The sequence below is a fragment of the Crinia signifera genome, chromosome 3 (assembly GCF_055691185.1).
Source record: "Crinia signifera chromosome 3, ASM5569118v1, whole genome shotgun sequence".
Taxonomy (NCBI): domain Eukaryota; kingdom Metazoa; phylum Chordata; class Amphibia; order Anura; family Myobatrachidae; genus Crinia; species Crinia signifera.
In genome coordinates this window covers 124,076,607-124,095,521 of record NC_139219.1, presented here as the reverse complement: position 1 = coordinate 124,095,521, position 18,915 = coordinate 124,076,607, and the positions used below count along the sequence as shown (strand labels likewise).

Genomic DNA, 18,915 nt, shown 5'->3' with positions numbered 1-18,915 from the left:
GCTAAAAGTTAGGAACCCCCCCACAAGTGACCCCATTTTGCAAACTACACCCTTCAGGGAATTCATCTAGGGGTATAGTATACATTTCAAACCCCCAGGGGTTTCACCAATTGTGGTACAACTGGGCAGTGAAAATAAAAAAAATTAATTTTTCATTTTCACAGCTCAGTTGTATCAAAATTGGTGAAACCCCGGGGGGTTTGAAATGTACACTATACCCCTTGATGAATTCCCTGAAGGGTGTAGTTTGCAAAATGGGGTCACTTGTGGGGGGGTTCCACTGTATGGGTGTTTCGGGGGTCATTCAACCAGAATCTGTGCTGCAAAATCCAAAAATCACTCCTTCCCTTCTGAGTCCTGCCATGCACCCAACTGGTATTTTTTGGTCACACATGAGGCATTGCCGTACTCGGGAGAAATTGGGGCACAGATTTTGGGGTGCTTTGTCTCCTTCATTCCTTGTGAAAATGAAAAATTTTGAGCCAGATCTGCATTTTTGTGTAAAAAAATGTAATTTTTTACACAAAAATGCAGTTCTGGCTCAAAATTTTTTATTTTCACAAGGAATGAAGGAGACAAAGCACCCCAAAATCTGTGCCCCAATTTCTCCCGAGTACGGCAATGCCTCATGTGTGACCAAAAAATACCAGTTGGGTGCATGGCAGGACTCAGAAGGGAAGGAGTGATTTTTGGTGGCGGAATGAATGGTGGGTGCTATGTCGCATTAGCAAGACCCCCGAAGCACTAATACAGTGGAACCCCCCCACAAGTGACCCCATTTTAGTCACCAGCTTTGGGAGGGGGGCTGGCGCTGCGGCTGGCGGGGGGGTGGGAGGGGTGCTGGCGCTGCGGCAGCCGGGTGGGTGGGAGGGAGGGGGGCTGCCGGGTGGGAGGGGGGGGGGGGGGGGGCTGGCGATCGGTGGGGTATATACACACACACACACACACACACACACACATATATATATATATATATATATATATATATATATATGTGTGTATATATGTATATATATATATATATATTTATATATATACATATATATACACACACACATATATATATATATATATATATGTGTGTGTGTATGTATATATATATATATATATATATATATATATATATATACATATATTTTCAGTGCATATATTTTATTGTACACCTTTTTCAGCAGCTTGATGCTGCTGCTGCTGCTGCGGGGGGGAGGGGGGAGGAGGGCAGCGCTGCGTGCGCTCCAGACGCTCCGGGGGAGCCGTTGGAGCCGCTGCTGCTGCCGGGTGAGTGCCCGGCGGGTGCGAGGGGTGGGCTGCACATCGGTGGTGATCGGTGCTGTACCTGACAGCACCGATCACCACCGATCCCTGTGTTACCGAGCGGCTTAGCCGCCGGTAACACAGGAAACGCTGTGAATGGCTGTTCAGATTTGAACAGCCAATCACAGCGATCGCCGACCGGGGGGGGCACCCCTGCCCCCCCTGGGCGGCGAGGGGGGATGTCTGCTGTCAGGGACAGCAGACATCACCTAACTGTCACTGCGTCTCTAGACGCAGTGACAGTTAGAAGTCATGACGTACATGTACGTCAAATGTCGGGAAGTACTTCCCGACCATGACGTACATGTACGTCAAATGTCGGGAAGGGGTTAAACATTTTCCATAGTTTATATTGTGTATGCTGACCTCTTGGGGTTTACCTATTGACAAAGACATTGTGCCAGATGTACTAAGCTTCAAAAGTGGAGAGTGGTAAACAACCAACCAATCAGCTCCTGTCTGACATTTTTCAAACCCAACCTGTGAAATGTCAGGTAGGAGCTGATTGGTTGGCTGTTTATCACTCTCCATTTTATCACTTTTCAAGCTTAGTACATCTGGCCCATCTGTGATTTTTACAGCACACAGTAAAAACAATACACTTAAAAAAATTCCAGAAAATGGAACAGCAAAACAGTGATACAAAGTAGAAATAATGGGGCTGATTCAGACCTGTTCGTTTGGTTCTGAATTTGGACCCTTATCCATTGGTGGGGTGATTTGCGCATGTGAGTTTATGTGCATGTGCAAACCCTGGTAGCTAATGGCTTCAGCGAGTTTTCACACTTGCCAAGCCGGGCAGACACAGCGCTGGAGAAGGGGGAACACCCAGCTTTTTATTGGCGTCCCCTTGAAAATGCTGGTTCGTTCCCCTGGCAATGCAGGTGGGCTGATGACATCAGCGCCGACCCCTTCTTGGAGATCTCCAACGGTAATAAAAGCCAGTTCTGACTGACTTTTATTACAGAAAGGGAGAGGGATCATTCAATGGTCGGTGACCACTGAATGATTTCTGTCCCTTTCGGTCGCATGTGAGGGGATGTGTTCTCATTCACATCCCCTCACATGCTAGCAAGGGAATTGCAAGAAAGGGGGGCGGGTGGGGGGAGCGGTGCTGACCTGTTTGCTAGGCTGCGATTTATATGCAGCCTAGCAAAGAGGTCTGCATCAGACCTGATGAGTGATTCTCATAAAAATGTCATAATAAAATCAGATTGCACTTCAAGTGTACATAAAATCAATAAATTATTGGCACATGTACACAGTCACAGAAAATTTTATTTTTAGAACTTTTTAGCATATTTGCCTCACAATGGTCCAGATTTAGTAATGCAAAAATCAAGTAATTTTGTGTCTGGAAGACACCATTTTGCAATGTAAGGGGAAATTACTTTTTCATTGGGGAAGCCCATACATCAGCAATGGTTTAAGGCAATGGTGGGGAACCTCAGGCCCAGGGGCTTTATACGGCCCCCGTAGCCAGTCTGAGTAGCCCCCCACCCGCTTTGCCGGGAGTCAAGTACAGGGGAATTCTTGTGAGAATCCTCTTAATCAACAGAAGCCGGAGACTGTCAGTCCTATTCAGCGGCAGCCGCCGGAGCATGCGACGGCTGCAGCAGGACAATTTGTAAGAGAAAATTTTACGTATGGCCCCCGAAGGATTTTTGGTACTTGTGACTTATCTGGGCGCCCGATGTTGAAATTGTATGCCAGTACCCTAAGCATGCGATTTGATGCGATTTCCCTTGAAATTCCCTTGAAGAGAAAATCACGTTGCATTGTATGCTATTGTATTACATGTGATGCGATTTGATGCGATTTGATGCGATTTGATGCGATTTTAATATGTACAGGCACCCAGATGCCTGTTTCATATGTGAAATGGCCCCCCAGACCCCATTTTTAATTGTATACCCACCCTGATGGCTAAATGACCCCCATTGTTAAAGCCACCCCACTATCAACGCCAACCCGAAGCGTGGCGAGCGCAGCGAGCCCGAATGGGGCGGCGGTACGTGTCCTCCGACCTTTTCATACCCCCACTATCCACGTCGGCGTGGAGTTGATTTTATATAGTGTGTCGAGCGCAGCGAGCCACCGAGCCCGAAGCGTGGCGAGCGCAGCGAGCCCCGCAAGGGGACATGGATACCTTCACAGCTATACACGTCCCCTCGCGGGCTTCACAGGTATCCGCGTCCCCTCGCAGGGCTCGCTGCGCTCGCCACGCTTCGGGCTCGGTGGCTCGCTGCGCTCGCCACACTATATAGAATCAACTCCATGCCGACGCGGATAGTGGGGGTATGAAAAGGTCGGAGGACACGTACCGTCGCCCCTCGCGGGCTCGCTGCGCTCGCCACGCTTCGGGTTGGCGTTGATAGTGGGGTGGCGTTAACAATGGGGGGCATTTAGCCATCAGGGCGGGTATACAATTAAAAATGGGGTCTGGGGGGCCATTTCACATATGAAACAGGCATCTGGGTGCCTTCACATATTAAAATCGCGTCAAATCGCATCGCATGCAATCTGATTGTATGCGATGCGATTTGACGCGATTTTTAGGTGCAATGAAGAAAATCGGGCGCCCAGATAAGTCACAAGTACCGGATTTTTTTTCCCATACAAACAGCCCTTGGCACAAAAAAGGTTCCCCACCCCTGGTTTAGGGCAATCATCAAAATATTGTCAAATTGCCCCAATCCATCTCTAATGTATGGCCAGCTTTTAGACAACTTTATACGTCATTGACACTGCAATTTATATTTCCGTTTGTATACACCTCACCCAAATCTAATGCCAGCCATACATCTACAGATCGATTGTCAGATTGGGCTGGTTGGAACAAAATCCTGGTAACGGTTGAGAGTAAATGACAGTTGACCATTTGCTTTAAAATGCTGGAAAACTGCCAAACTGCCATTCAGATATTACCAGGTTTTTGTTCCACCAGCCCAATCTGACAATCGTAGATGTATGGCCACCTTATCTCTCTCTCTCTCTCTCTCTCTCTCTCTCTCTCGCTCTCTCTTTGTGCATTACATATCCCCACCTACAATGCAAAATGATTTAGCAAATTTGCATGTTTTTTAACTTTGCTAACAAAGCTGTATCAAGCCCTATGAACATTAATTAAACAAGTAAATAACACTTCCTGCTCATAATGGACCAAGATCCAAATGTAATGTAAGAATCAATGTATCTGGAGATGAGTGGTATTTGCTATAGTGTTTAAGTCATTTGGATATGGCATTTCACACAATGTGAATGGTTAAGTGGATTGTATGGCTTTGAGTGTTAATAACCTTCACATTCACTTGGTTCATTTCTTCTGATTTCACTACTAAATCTGGTTACACACTATATGATATACAGTATTGTGCAATCATGTACTGTATAGTGTGTATACCCCAGTCTGATGTTCACTGCTATCTTTCATTGCATAATCCCATCGGATGTGCTGCTGGCTCAATTGAATGAATCCATAGAAGATGCCGTATTTTGACATGAAGTATGTAATGATATATGGCATCATTGTACAGAGGTTCTAGCAAAGTGTATGGCAATGCAATATATGGGGTCAAATGCAATAGCCTCTGAGTTTGGCAGCTGTTTTTTAACCCTTTGAGTGTCAATTTTGCTGTGATCGATCCTCAAAATATCCGCTAAAATATGCCAGAATTGACTATTCATTTAGTATATATACAAATACAGCCAAGTCAATAAATTGAAGTATAGTTATATATTGCACCCAAAAAAGGACAGTTGCTGTGAGCGGGGCTGGCATTTTTAATGGATATTTTGAGGGTTTCTCAAAACAGCATTGGCACTCAAAGTGTTAAAAGGGGCAGTCCTTTACAAAGCAAAACCGTGCCTTGTAAAATGACTGCCCATTTTAAAAAATGTCTGACAAACTCGGAGGCTATTATGTGTAGTATATAAACATCATCGTTTAAGTGTGTTCCCTGCTTTAGCCTTATTACAGTCAGGTTGCCAGCAAGAATTCATTAATTTGTTAATACTAGGGTTCCGAGACAGTATGCACTCACAGTGCAGTTACAATCACTAGTGATGTCTTTACACAGATCATTTGGAATGTTCAGAATTGGTCTGAAATATATTAACATACAGTACCTGCACTATTGGATTGACTGAATAATTGCATACATCATGTTGAGTATATTCCAGATTAGAAGCTATGAAGCTGAATCCTCTGAATAGATTACGTGTATTTGCACTTGGAGGATTTCCTGGAGAATCTGTAAATACAATTTAAAAAGGTTCTACAAAGGTTAGAATATAGATCATGACAAAGTGAACATCCATCGGGCCGGTTGGCAATTATTAGCCTGGGGGGCAAACTCAAGCAAAGTGGCCCCAGGTTCTCTAGCAGCCCATCATGGTGTAAAAAAAAAGTGGGGTAGTGCTGCAGCTTCACCTATCTGCCAATGTGACAATGATTAATGGTGCTGAGCATGGGGTGCCAAGGCATACTGACTGCATAAGTGTGCAGTGCATTACTGGAAGTTGACTAAGTCCCAGAGCCGAATTTCCCATTAGGCACGTGAGGCACGTGCCTAGGGGCGGCACATGTTTGGGGGCGGCACTTGGATGCCTGTGATAGTACTGTCAGCCCGAAATGTACCAATAACTGCAAAATATCCACTGTACTGTACTATATTCCATCTTAAATAGAGTGTAAATTGATAGGACATACAGATACTGCCCCTATAAACTGCCCTACTTAGTAAACATTATTGTTGTGCCTAGGGGCACCCTCATCCCTAAATCCGCCCCTGCTAAGTCCCATGACACTTTGCACAAGAGGGCAGAGGCTGAGAGGTTTGTGCTGAGCTCTGATTGGTGGAGCTTATTACATGCTTCTCAGGCCCATCGAGAACAGCAGCAGCAGCAGCCTAGATATGGGAGAGTTTTAATCAGAGGCAGCACTGGGACTGTGAGGTCTCCAAGGCCCTTATTCTGAATCGTGCGCGATCGGCTGGCGATCCGCAAGAAAATGGTGGGGCGTACGCCTCCACCATGGTGGGAGCTGCCCCCTGCATTAGATGGTCGGCGACCATCGAAGGCAGGGCCGCACACCCCACCAGGTCCCGCAAGCTGAGACCACACGGACAATCGTCCGTGTGATAGCTTGTATGGGGGCTGAGAGCTGACATCCGGCGACGTCAGCTTTCCGCCCCCATCACTGGCGTCATACCCTCATTAGCATGCATACGCCCCGCGTTTGCATGGGAACGCCCATGAAACGCGGGGCGTATGCATAGGGAAATGAGGGTATGAAGCCCCTCACGCCCCTATACGCCCCCTTTGCGGCGGACGAACTACGTCTGCGGCGAATTGGGCTGCACATGCGCAGATTGACCTCTGCGCATGTGCAGACTGAAAACATCGGCGGTACGGCCGCACGCGGGCCGTACCGCACGATTCAGAATAAGGGCCCTACAGTCCTACAGAGTAAGGTGCAGAGGGACAAACACAGGCTTTTCATGTGGTATGTACAGGGCTATTTTTCAGCAGGCTCCAGCAGGAACTGAGGCCCTTATTCTAGGTCACTCTTTCTGACAAAATATTTCTTAGATGGACAAAACCATGTGCACTGCAGGTGAGGCAGGTGTAAAACCCCACCAAATCTAATTATCTCTGCACAAGTAACACCTGCCTCACCTGCAGTGCACATGGTTTTGTCCATCTAAGCAATATTGGTACTCTTTACCTAGAACGGCGCCCATCGCGGGCATCGCATGTACATCGCATGCCATTATAATGGCATGCGATGCGACCGATGCGATGCCCGCGATTTTACATAGGAATGCATGTTAAATTGTAAATCGCATCAGTCGCATCGCATGCGGCCAAAAAATCGCATGCGATGCGGCCGACGCGATTACCGCGATTTTACATAGGGAACAATGTTAAATGGCCCAATTGACCCGATTTTACATAGGGAACAATGTTAAATGGCCCACAGACCACAAATAGCCACCCTGAAGTGTGAAATGGCCCCCCCAATTGTTAACGCCACCCCACGATCAACGTCAACCCGAAGCGTGGCGAGCGGCGGCGGTACGCGTCCTCCGACCTTTTCATACCCCCACTATCCACGTCGGCGTGGAGTTGAGAATAGAAAGTGTGGCGAGCGCAGCGGATACCTGTGAAGCCCGTAAGGAGACGCGGATACCTGTGAAGCCCGCGAGGGGACGCGGATACCTGTGAAGGTATCCGCGTCCCCTCGCGGGGCTCGCTGCGCTTGCCACGCTTCGGGCTCGGTGGCTCGCTGCGCTCGCCACACTTTCTATTCTCAGCTCCACACCGACGTGGATAATGGGGGTATGAAAAGGTCGGAGGATGCGTACCGCCGCCCCTCGCGGGCTCGCTGCGCTCGCCACGCTTCGGGTTGACGTTGATCGTGGGGTGGCGTTAACAATTGGGGGGCCATTTCACACTTCAGGGTGGCTATTTGGGGTCTGTGGGCCATTTAACATTGTTCCCTATGTAAAATCGGGTCAATTGGGCCATTTAACATTGTTCCCTATGTAAAATCGCAGTAATTGCGTCGGTCGCATCGCATGCGATTTTTTTGTCGCATGCGATGCGACCGACGCGATTTTTTACCTTGCGATGCCTAAGATCAAAATCATGGGCGCCGTTCTAGGTAAAGAGTACCGAAATATTTTGTCAGAAAGAGTGAACTAGAATAAGGGCCTCAGTTCCTGCTGGAGTCTGCTGAAAAATAGCCCTGGGTATGTGAGACAATCCCAAACACAGCACCTGAATTAGTATTAAAGGGGCAGCTGTCACAGGTTTCAGGTAAATGAGCTTATCTAGGGTGCATGAGAAAGCTATGATCACAGTAACAGAGGTTAATTAAAAATCAACCCAAATATATAGATACAGAAGTACCAACACACTCGCCATTCCTAGGAATGGGGTGCAAACAGCACCCACATCCCAGGGTGGGGTGCGGTGGCCTGTGACCACACACTAGTAAATACAAACACAGTGTGTTGGTACTTCTGTATTTATATATTTGGGTTGATTTTTAATTAACCTCTGTTACTGTGATCATAGCTTTCTCATGCACCCTTGATAAGCTCATTTACCTGAAACCTGTGACAGCTGCCCCTTTAACACTAATTCAGGTGCTGTGCTTGGGATTGTCTCACCTTATAAAAGCCATGTTACTTGGCAGTTGAGCATTAACCCAGAGAAAAAACACATGTTCATTTTAGCTATGATGTGTAAGCAGGTGCCAGGTTCCCAAGAAAACCAGTTAGTGTAGGACTTGCAGTGAAATGGGGTCCCTTGGCGATGGGCTGCAAGCTTAAATGCATTGATCAATTCATGAACTAAAACCCCATTATTTATTTATTGATTATTTGAATGTTAAGGTGAGTTAGTTTGTTGTAGTGAGTGCTGGGCCCCCTGTTTTTGTATTTACTAGTGTGTGGTCACAGGCCACCGCACCCCACCCTGGGATGTGGGTGCTGTTTGCACCCCATTCCTATGAATGGCGAGTGTGTTGGTACTTCTGTATCTATATATATATATATATATCTATATATATATAGTGGGATCGGCTGGCACTCCAATCAGGAACAAACTCTTAGGGCCTGGTGCCTTCAGCGGGGATGGCGCCGGAGCAGGAACCCATAAACAAATAGACAATAGCAGCGGCACTCAGGACTTATTCCAATGAACAAACGACTCGTAGCCAAGGACAAGTGACGTTTCAGCCCTTCAGGGCTTTTATCAAAAACAGCTTACACAAATAAACAAGGTGAGCTTACCTCTATTTATGGTGCAGCACCAGTGCTGAAGGCAGGGACCGCGGTCACACGTGTACGCCGAGGGCGCCGTGATGGTGACGTCACTGTCGTTTGCGTCGTTGCCAGAGCAACACGTGTGTTCATGAAGAAAAAACATTAAAGTTTTGTTGACACTGAGAAAAAAAAGTGAAGATATGTGCTTTTAAATGAATGTGAATGTAAACCGCTGTCACTGCCTGCAACCAAGGTGAGACCACACTGTAACACAACAGCAAATATATGTGAGAAAACAACAATCAAATAAGTAACAGCGGAAAGAATTTCATAAAATGGTAATGATATATAGAAAAAATTTTTTTTAAAAAGACAAAAAACAATGTATACCAGAGCTGAAAAAATATATGTAAAAGAAAAAAGGAAGACATTATTTGAGAGCCTCATGCATAGCAAAAAATGATCACTGTTGTAAGCATGGATCTTTACTCAATTCTATGAATACATAACTGCAATTTAACTTATGCTTATTAATGCTATTGATATCTCAATGCCCAGGATATATTGCTTATTATACATTATCATAAATGATTGATGATGAAGGCCACTCATAGGGCCGATGTTAGGTGGCTTAGCCTTGTAGCGATACTACGCTACCATGATCTGATGAAGAAATTTTTTTTAAAAATATTGAACACCAAATAACCAGTATTGCATTAGCTTGAGCTATATATAGGAGTCGACATAGAAACTGGCGACTCTATTGATCTTAACTATCACAAGAACCAATGGAGACCCAATTGTTCATTGAGGCCTCTCGGGGCCATTGTGCCCAGTTTGTGGATCCAGCGGGTTTCAAGCTGTAACAGCTTTCTCCCCCTGTCTCCACCTCTGGCCAAAGGAGGAACATGATCCAAGATCATATATTTAACTGATGATATCGGGTGTCTAGCTTTTGCATAATGTCGGGCCAGTGGTTGGTCACTGGTACCCTTCACAATGGCCGCCCGAATGGCGGAGCGGTGTTGAGACATCCGCTCCTTGAATTGTCTCTCAGTTTTGCCTATATAGGCCATGGAACAGGGGCAGAAAATGATGTATACCACGAATTTAGTTGTGCACGTTAGGAAGTGTTTTAAGGGGAATTTTCTCCCTGTAAAGGGGTGGGTGACATGTGTGCCCGTTTGCATGAAACTGCATGTAGTGCAGTTTGGGCATTTAAAACACCCTTTCTTTGCTTTACCTAAAAAGGTGGTAGTTGAAGTTTTACCCATGTTGGTAATGTCCGTTTTGACCAAATGGTCCCGGAGACTTTTCCCTTTCCTAAAGGCTGGCATCAATGCTTTGTTGCCCAGATTAAGGTCTGGATCAGACCTGACTATCGGCCAAAATTTTTTTACTTTTTTAATCTTGTCATGGGACCTATTGGTGAATAAGTTCACCCATACGAACTTATCCAATTTTTTATGATCTTTAGTGGACCCTAGCAGTTCCTCTCTAGTTTTAAGTAGGGCCTTCTGCTGCTGTTGCATAAGGTCATTAAAGTTATATCCTCGGTCCATGAATTTATTTGTCAAAATGGACAGTTCCTGTAGCGCCTCTTCTCTCTCGCTCACGATCCTAAGAATTCTGAGATATTGGCTATATGGTAATGCAGCCTTACTGTGAGTGGGATGTGCGCTACTGGCCAGAACAAAATTGTTCCGGTCAGTGGGTTTTCTGTAAAGGCCTGTCTTGATGAAATTGTTGACAATGGTAATTTGAACGTCTAAAAAATTGATACTAGTCGGTTCGATAGTATAAGTAAATTTAACCGGACTATCTGTTGAATTATGTGTATCAATGATCATCTTGATTTCGGACTCAGTCCCAAGCCAGAATACCAGGACGTCATCTATATAGCGGAAATATCGCAAAATCTTTTCCGCTATAGAGACGTCACTAAAGAACAAGTCTTTTTCTACTTCATACATGAAGGCGTTGGCTAGCGATGGGGCCACATTCGACCCCATCGCCACCCCCTTCGTCTGTAAATAATGCGCACCATCGCAGTAAAAATAATTTTTACTCAGAACCACCTCCAAAAGTTCCATAAAGAAACTAAGATCAGGACCTGTATATTTGCTGTTATTAGTAAGAAGACGGCGAACCGCTTCCAGGCCTGCCTGGTGGGGGATGCATGTATAAAGATTACAAACATCTATCGTCACCAGAAGACAATTGGGGGGAATTTGGCCCAATGCTGTAAGGGCTTGTAACAGCGAGGTCGTATCTTTCAAAAAAGTAGACATAGATTGAATCACAGGTTGTAAAAACCCATCCAGGTAGACCGATATTGGCTGGAATAAAGATCCTCGAGCCGAAATAATCGGCCTACCTGGTGGTTTAGTTGCATGTTTGTGCACTTTCGGGATGGTGTAGAGGATAGGTTTGATTGGAAACTCTACAGTGAGGTACTCTTTACAAGTCTCTGTAATATATCCCTCGTGAACTCCTGTGTGAAGAATGGAATCAATCTGTTTTTTAAAAACCTGCGTCGGGTCATTCTGGAGTTTGGTATAGGTCAAAGAGTCCGATAATTGACGTTGTATTTCTATCCGATAGTCTGTCAGGTTCTGGACAACAATCGAACCGCCCTTATCCGATTGTCTGATGACAATATCATCATAAGTGGCTAGACTGAGTGAACATTTTAAATCCAGCCCCCCCACCAACATGGCTGACCAGTCCATTCCACCACATCTGGCGAAATTTAAACCCAAAAGCCTGTTTGATCCCCCCAGCATCAATGCCTCACTGAAGACCTTCGCACGCCTCACTGATCCAGCACCACAGACCAACTTTATTCACAAGCCCATTACTAAGTGGAACATGACATTGGAAGAACACAAAGCTCTTAAAAATCTAGCCACTTATGATGATATTGTCATCAGACAATCGGATAAGGGCGGTTCGATTGTTGTCCAGAACCTTACAGACTATCGGATAGAAATACAACGTCAATTATCGGACTCTTTGACCTATACCAAACTCCAGAATGACCCGACGCAGGTTTTTAAAAAACAGATTGATTCCATTCTTCACACAGGAGTTCACGAGGGATATATTACAGAGACTTGTAAAGAGTACCTCACTGTAGAGTTTCCAATCAAACCTATCCTCTACACCATCCCGAAAGTGCACAAACATGCAACTAAACCACCAGGTAGGCCGATTATTTCGGCTCGAGGATCTTTATTCCAGCCAATATCGGTCTACCTGGATGGGTTTTTACAACCTGTGATTCAATCTATGTCTACTTTTTTGAAAGATACGACCTCGCTGTTACAAGCCCTTACAGCATTGGGCCAAATTCCCCCCAATTGTCTTCTGGTGACGATAGATGTTTGTAATCTTTATACATGCATCCCCCACCAGGCAGGCCTGGAAGCGGTTCGCCGTCTTCTTACTAATAACAGCAAATATACAGGTCCTGATCTTAGTTTCTTTATGGAACTTTTGGAGGTGGTTCTGAGTAAAAATTATTTTTACTGCGATGGTGCGCATTATTTACAGACGAAGGGGGTGGCGATGGGGTCGAATGTGGCCCCATCGCTAGCCAACGCCTTCATGTATGAAGTAGAAAAAGACTTGTTCTTTAGTGACGTCTCTATAGCGGAAAAGATTTTGCGATATTTCCGCTATATAGATGACGTCCTGGTATTCTGGCTTGGGACTGAGTCCGAAATCAAGATGATCATTGATACACATAATTCAACAGATAGTCCGGTTAAATTTACTTATACTATCGAACCGACTAGTATCAATTTTTTAGACGTTCAAATTACCATTGTCAACAATTTCATCAAGACAGGCCTTTACAGAAAACCCACTGACCGGAACAATTTTGTTCTGGCCAGTAGCGCACATCCCACTCACAGTAAGGCTGCATTACCATATAGCCAATATCTCAGAATTCTTAGGATCGTGAGCGAGAGAGAAGAGGCGCTACAGGAACTGTCCATTTTGACAAATAAATTCATGGACCGAGGATATAACTTTAATGACCTTATGCAACAGCAGCAGAAGGCCCTACTTAAAACTAGAGAGGAACTGCTAGGGTCCACTAAAGATCATAAAAAATTGGATAAGTTCGTATGGGTGAACTTATTCACCAATAGGTCCCATGACAAGATTAAAAAAGTAAAAAAATTTTGGCCGATAGTCAGGTCTGATCCAGACCTTAATCTGGGCAACAAAGCATTGATGCCAGCCTTTAGGAAAGGGAAAAGTCTCCGGGACCATTTGGTCAAAACGGACATTACCAACATGGGTAAAACTTCAACTACCACCTTTTTAGGTAAAGCAAAGAAAGGGTGTTTTAAATGCCCAAACTGCACTACATGCAGTTTCATGCAAACGGGCACACATGTCACCCACCCCTTTACAGGGAGAAAATTCCCCTTAAAACACTTCCTAACGTGCACAACTAAATTCATGGTATACATCATTTTCTGCCCCTGTTCCATGGCCTATATAGGCAAAACTGAGAGACAATTCAAGGAGCGGATGTCTCAACACCGCTCCGCCATTCGGGCGGCCATTGTGAAGGGTACCAGTGACCAACCACTGGCCCGACATTATGCAAAAGCTAGACACCCGATATCATCAGTTAAATATATGATCTTGGATCATGTTCCTCCTTTGGCCAGAGGTGGAGACAGGGGGAGAAAGCTGTTACAGCTTGAAACCCGCTGGATCCACAAACTGGGCACAATGGCCCCGAGAGGCCTCAATGAACAATTGGGTCTCCATTGGTTCTTGTGATAGTTAAGATCAATAGAGTCGCCAGTTTCTATGTCGACTCCTATATATAGCTCAAGCTAATGCAATACTGGTTATTTGGTGTTCAATATTTTTAAAAAAAAATTCTTCATCAGATCATGGTAGCGTAGTATCGCTACAAGGCTAAGCCACCTAACATCGGCCCTATGAGTGGCCTTCATCATCAATCATTTATGATAATGTATAATAAGCAATATATCCTGGGCATTGAGATATCAATAGCATTAATAAGCATAAGTTAAATTGCAGTTATGTATTCATAGAATTGAGTAAAGATCCATGCTTACAACAGTGATCATTTTTTGCTATGCATGAGGCTCTCAAATAATGTCTTCCTTTTTTCTTTTACATATATTTTTTCAGCTCTGGTATACATTGTTTTTTGTCTTTTTAAAAAAATTTTTTTCTATATATCATTACCATTTTATGAAATTCTTTCCGCTGTTACTTATTTGATTGTTGTTTTCTCACATATATTTGCTGTTGTGTTACAGTGTGGTCTCACCTTGGTTGCAGGCAGTGACAGCGGTTTACATTCACATTCATTTAAAAGCACATATCTTCACTTTTTTTTCTCAGTGTCAACAAAACTTTAATGTTTTTTCTTCATGAACACACGCGTTGCTCTGGCAACGACGCAAACGACAGTGACGTCACCATCACGGCGCCCTCGGCGTACACGTGTGACCGCGGTCCCTGCCTTCAGCACTGGTGCTGCACCATAAATAGAGGTAAGCTCACCTTGTTTATTTGTGTAAGCTGTTTTTGATAAAAGCCCTGAAGGGCTGAAACGTCACTTGTCCTTGGCTACGAGTCGTTTGTTCATTGGAATAAGTCCTGAGTGCCGCTGCTATTGTCTATTTATCTATATATATATATATATATATATATAGATATATATATATAGATATATATATATATATATATATATATATATATATATATATCCAGGATGCTTAATAAAAAGCAGGGGCACTCACCAGTTTAGCTTCAGTCAGCAATTTTAATGCAAAGTATCACTCAAACAAAAAGTCGACGTTTCAACCCTCAAGGGGCCTTTGTCAAGACATAAAGGTTAGCCATCAGCACAGCAGGCAGAGAAGAGAGATATGAGATATATATATATATCCAAGTTTATTCTGCCTTTACTCTGTGTTTTGACAGTGTAATATTCTCCCATGCAGTTTGCGGCCAGTAATGACAAGTGCTAGGGGGCCCCCCTGTCTAAAGTGCCCTGGGCCCCCCGAAGGCTTAATCTGGCACTGCAGCACCTGCCGTGTCCTACAGATCATAGTCTTCTGAGTTTAAGGAACTATTGACCATAGCAGAGAGCTGTCCATTGCGATACTAATTGCATATGTTAGTACATTGGCATAGTAAGTGGCAGGATGTACCTCACAAGGTTGATAAATTCCACCCTCAGGGGCAGATGTACTAAGCTTGAAAAGTGATAAAATGGAGATTGATAAACCACCAGCCATTCAGCTCCTATCTGTCATGTCACATGCTGTGGGCCAGATTCTCTAAGCTTCAAAAGTGATAAAATGGAGAGTGATAACCAACCAACCAATCAGCTCCTATCTCACATTTTTCAAACACAGTCTGTGACATTACAGGTAGGAGCTGATTGGCTGGCTGTTTATCACTCTCAATTTTATCACTTTTGAAGCTTGGAGAATCTGACACTGAAAATGACAGATAGGAGATGATTGGTTGGTGGATTATCGATCTCCATTTTATCACTTTTCAAGGTTTAGTACATCTTGCCCCTGTGAGATAAACATTCTTTCTAACCTGCAGTATTTTCACTGCAGGTAAGTAATAATGTTTATCCACTATGGAAGAACGTGCAAGTAAACAACTGAATCAATACTAACCAATCGGTGTCCTTGATGTGAACTCTGGGTCAAAGTGGAAAGTGTCATCAGGCCGCCCCACTGCTGGCTTAAAAGGAGGCTTAACTTCTTTTCTGTATAATTTCTGTGAATTAAGGGGTGATTTCTGTTAAATATTAATAAAAGAACAAATAATTTTATACTCATGAATCAAGATCTTAATTTAAAATATGTGACACATCGTATTGATATATTCGGTTGACTGCAAACATGTTAATAATCATAACGTTCGTGCTGGTATCGGTGCTATTTCCCCCCCCCCATGTACAGGGATGCTGCATTGGAAAGAAGAGGTCTGATCCATCACATAGGACCTTGTAAGTATAAAGTGCCCAAAATAGGATTCTACTGGAGAAGAGGCATATGTTTCCGGTCAAGATACTGTAGGTAAGTATCACTGTGTGTGTGTGTGTGTTTAAAATAAAGATATACTATTCTACTGTGTGTGTATCTTTTTATTTGGCTATTAGTTCATTAATGCCCCACATGCTGGGACTTGTGGTTCTTAAAGTCCCACTATGCAGGGGGAGGCTTGCTGGGACTCATGGTTCCACAGCAGAACCCAATAGTTAATTATATATTTTTTAAAATTTCATCATCGCTGTGCCCACCGCCCTGGGTGAGCAACACGCCATCGAATATGGTGATCCGAGTCGGCTCGGGAGTTCCCGCCTGAATTCCGGACCGAAAACGAGGCAAACTTCACTTCAAATTCTCGCGGGATCTGGATTCTATATAAGACGCACGCGCGCCCCGCCATTTTCACTCCATTATAGGAGAGGGAAGAGGGTGGTTGGGATCTGTGCTCCGTGCTCTGTGCCCCATGCCCTGTGCCCTGTGCTGTGATTTATTTAGTGACTGATTTTGTATTTTGTTGTAAACTAGGTGCAGAGCCGGCCTTAGGCATAGGCAAACTAGGCAATTGCCTAGGGCATTTGGAATGCAGCGTGCCTATATTCTGTGTGTGAGGGAGGCTGTATCTGCATATGAAATAGTGTATTCATGGAAATTACTGTAATAGCATTCTGTATGCAGGTACAGCCACAGTCGCACATAGAAAATATATTTATGCCACATATCATTTTAATCATCGGAAGCTCCTTGTGTGTCCTGGTCACATAATAATGCAAATAAGACTAATTTTCAGCAAAAAAGGCACCCAACGTTAGCAGAACTGGCCAGGAGCTGCATGGCCTATTGAGGCAAGATGTATGAGGAAACATCTGTATCCAAGTAGAGGCATAGGTCACAGTGTTAGCGGCTGTGCGAGTGCTGTCTGTGGGTGAGTTGGTTGTGCAATAGTGTTCGGCATATGTGTAAGGGGCATTATGTGTGTCATGTATAAATGCATTAATAATTTGCAATATATGTGTAACAGGCATTATGTGTGTCGTGTATAAAGGCATTAATAATGTGCAACATATGTGTAATGGGCATTATGTGTGTCATGTGTATAAGGGCATTAATAATGTGCAACATATGTGTAAGGGGCATTATTGGTGTCATTATGTGTATGAAGGGCATTAATAAAGGTTGGCATAATGTGTAAGGTGCATTATGGTTATAAGGACATTAATAATGTGTGTTATGTGTAATGGGCATTACTGTGTGGTATTATCAGGGGTGCCGAGAGAAAGGGGTAGGGGGTACAAATTACCCAGGCCAAAGTCTGATGGATGGGCCCAGTGGGGGCCCTGGGCCCCCTCCCCTTAAGTGACAGCAGCAGCTGCAGCTCTTCTCCTCTGCCCAGCACACACTGCTTTGTGCTGGGTTGCAGTGTGGCCATGGAGGTGCTTAAAATACAATATTTTCTCAGGATTTTTTTCTAAGGGTATAATGTGAGGAGTAATGTACATAAGGTAAAGTGGTACTACTGTGTGATGTAACATGAATAAGGGACACCATCACATGATATAATGTGAATAAAGTTGCACTACTGTGTGGCATAATTTGAATTGGGGGTACTATTGTGTGGCCATGCCCCTTCCCAGCAAGAACACACCCCTGTTTGGGCTGCGCACCGAATGTGTGCACTGTTTCTATTTAAAATATTGCTGCTAGGAGCACCAAAATGATGACTGCTATGATGAGGGTTGACGCAGGGGCTGCAGTGCTGCTGACTGTACACTCAGTGTACAGGGGCTGCAGTGTCCATAATACAAGAGGCTGTGTCCAGTGTGTCAGGGTCTGTGTCCAGTGTACAGGGGCTGTGTCCAGTGTACAGGGGCTGTGTCCAGTGTACAGGGGCTGTGTCCAGTGTCCAGGAACGGTGTCCATTGTCCAGGGGCTGTGTCCATTGTCCAGGGGCTGTGTCCATTGTCCAGGGGCTGTGTCCACTGTCCAGGGGCTGTGTCCACTGTCCAGGGGCTGTGTCCACTGTCCAGGGGCTGTGTCCAGGGGCTGTGTCCAGGGTCCAGGGGCTGTGTCCAGGGTCCAGGGGCTGTGTCCAGTGTCCAGGGGCTGTGTCCAGTGTCCAGGGGCTGTGTCCATTGTCCAGGGGCTGTGTCCATTGTCCAGGGACTGGGTCCAGTGTAATGGGTTGTGTCCAGTGTGATGGCATATATCTAGTGTCCAGTGTGACAGACTATATCCAGTGCCCAGTGTGACGGACTATATCCAGTGTCCAGTGTGATGGACTATATGAAGTGATCAAAATTGACTAGAAATAAGTGGAAATTAATGCTGTTGAGCTCAATAATACTCTAGGGGCAAAAAAGAAGGCCCAAAATCTGTTATTTTAGCAATTTTTAGCATTTTTCCAAAAAAATCCAGATCCAAAACCAAAACCCGCAAGGGTGGTTTTGCCAAAACCAATCCAGATCCAAAACACGAAGGGAGATCCAGATCCAAAACCAAAACCCGAAAAAGTGCCTGCCACTCATCTCTACAATAAAGTGAAGAACTTTTAATAAAAACTGTTTGAGTCCCAGTGCACCCTGTTAATTACTTTCCTACTTACTTTGTTATATTGTGGTGTATACTGTAAGTCAGTGGTTCCTAAACTTTTTGAATCATGGCACCCTAAAGTATCAGAATTTTTTTACAGCACCCTAGGCCAAAAGTTGGTTACTAATTTCAGGAAAAATATTAAATTAGTTGTGATTTAC

General features: G+C 44.5%; 1 protein-coding gene across 1 annotated transcript in view; it reads right to left on the bottom strand.

The window, feature by feature from the left end:
- RPS6KA2 (ribosomal protein S6 kinase A2) overlaps window positions 1-18,915 on the bottom strand; it is a 178,964-nt gene that overhangs the window by 70,763 nt on the left and 89,286 nt on the right. The window contains exons 12-13 of the mRNA XM_083176465.1: window positions 15,791-15,893; window positions 5,443-5,567 (exon numbers count right to left, since the gene is read on the bottom strand). Coding sequence (XP_083032591.1) covers window positions 5,443-5,567; window positions 15,791-15,893 — 228 coding nt within the window. The remainder of the gene's footprint in view (window positions 1-5,442; window positions 5,568-15,790; window positions 15,894-18,915) is intronic.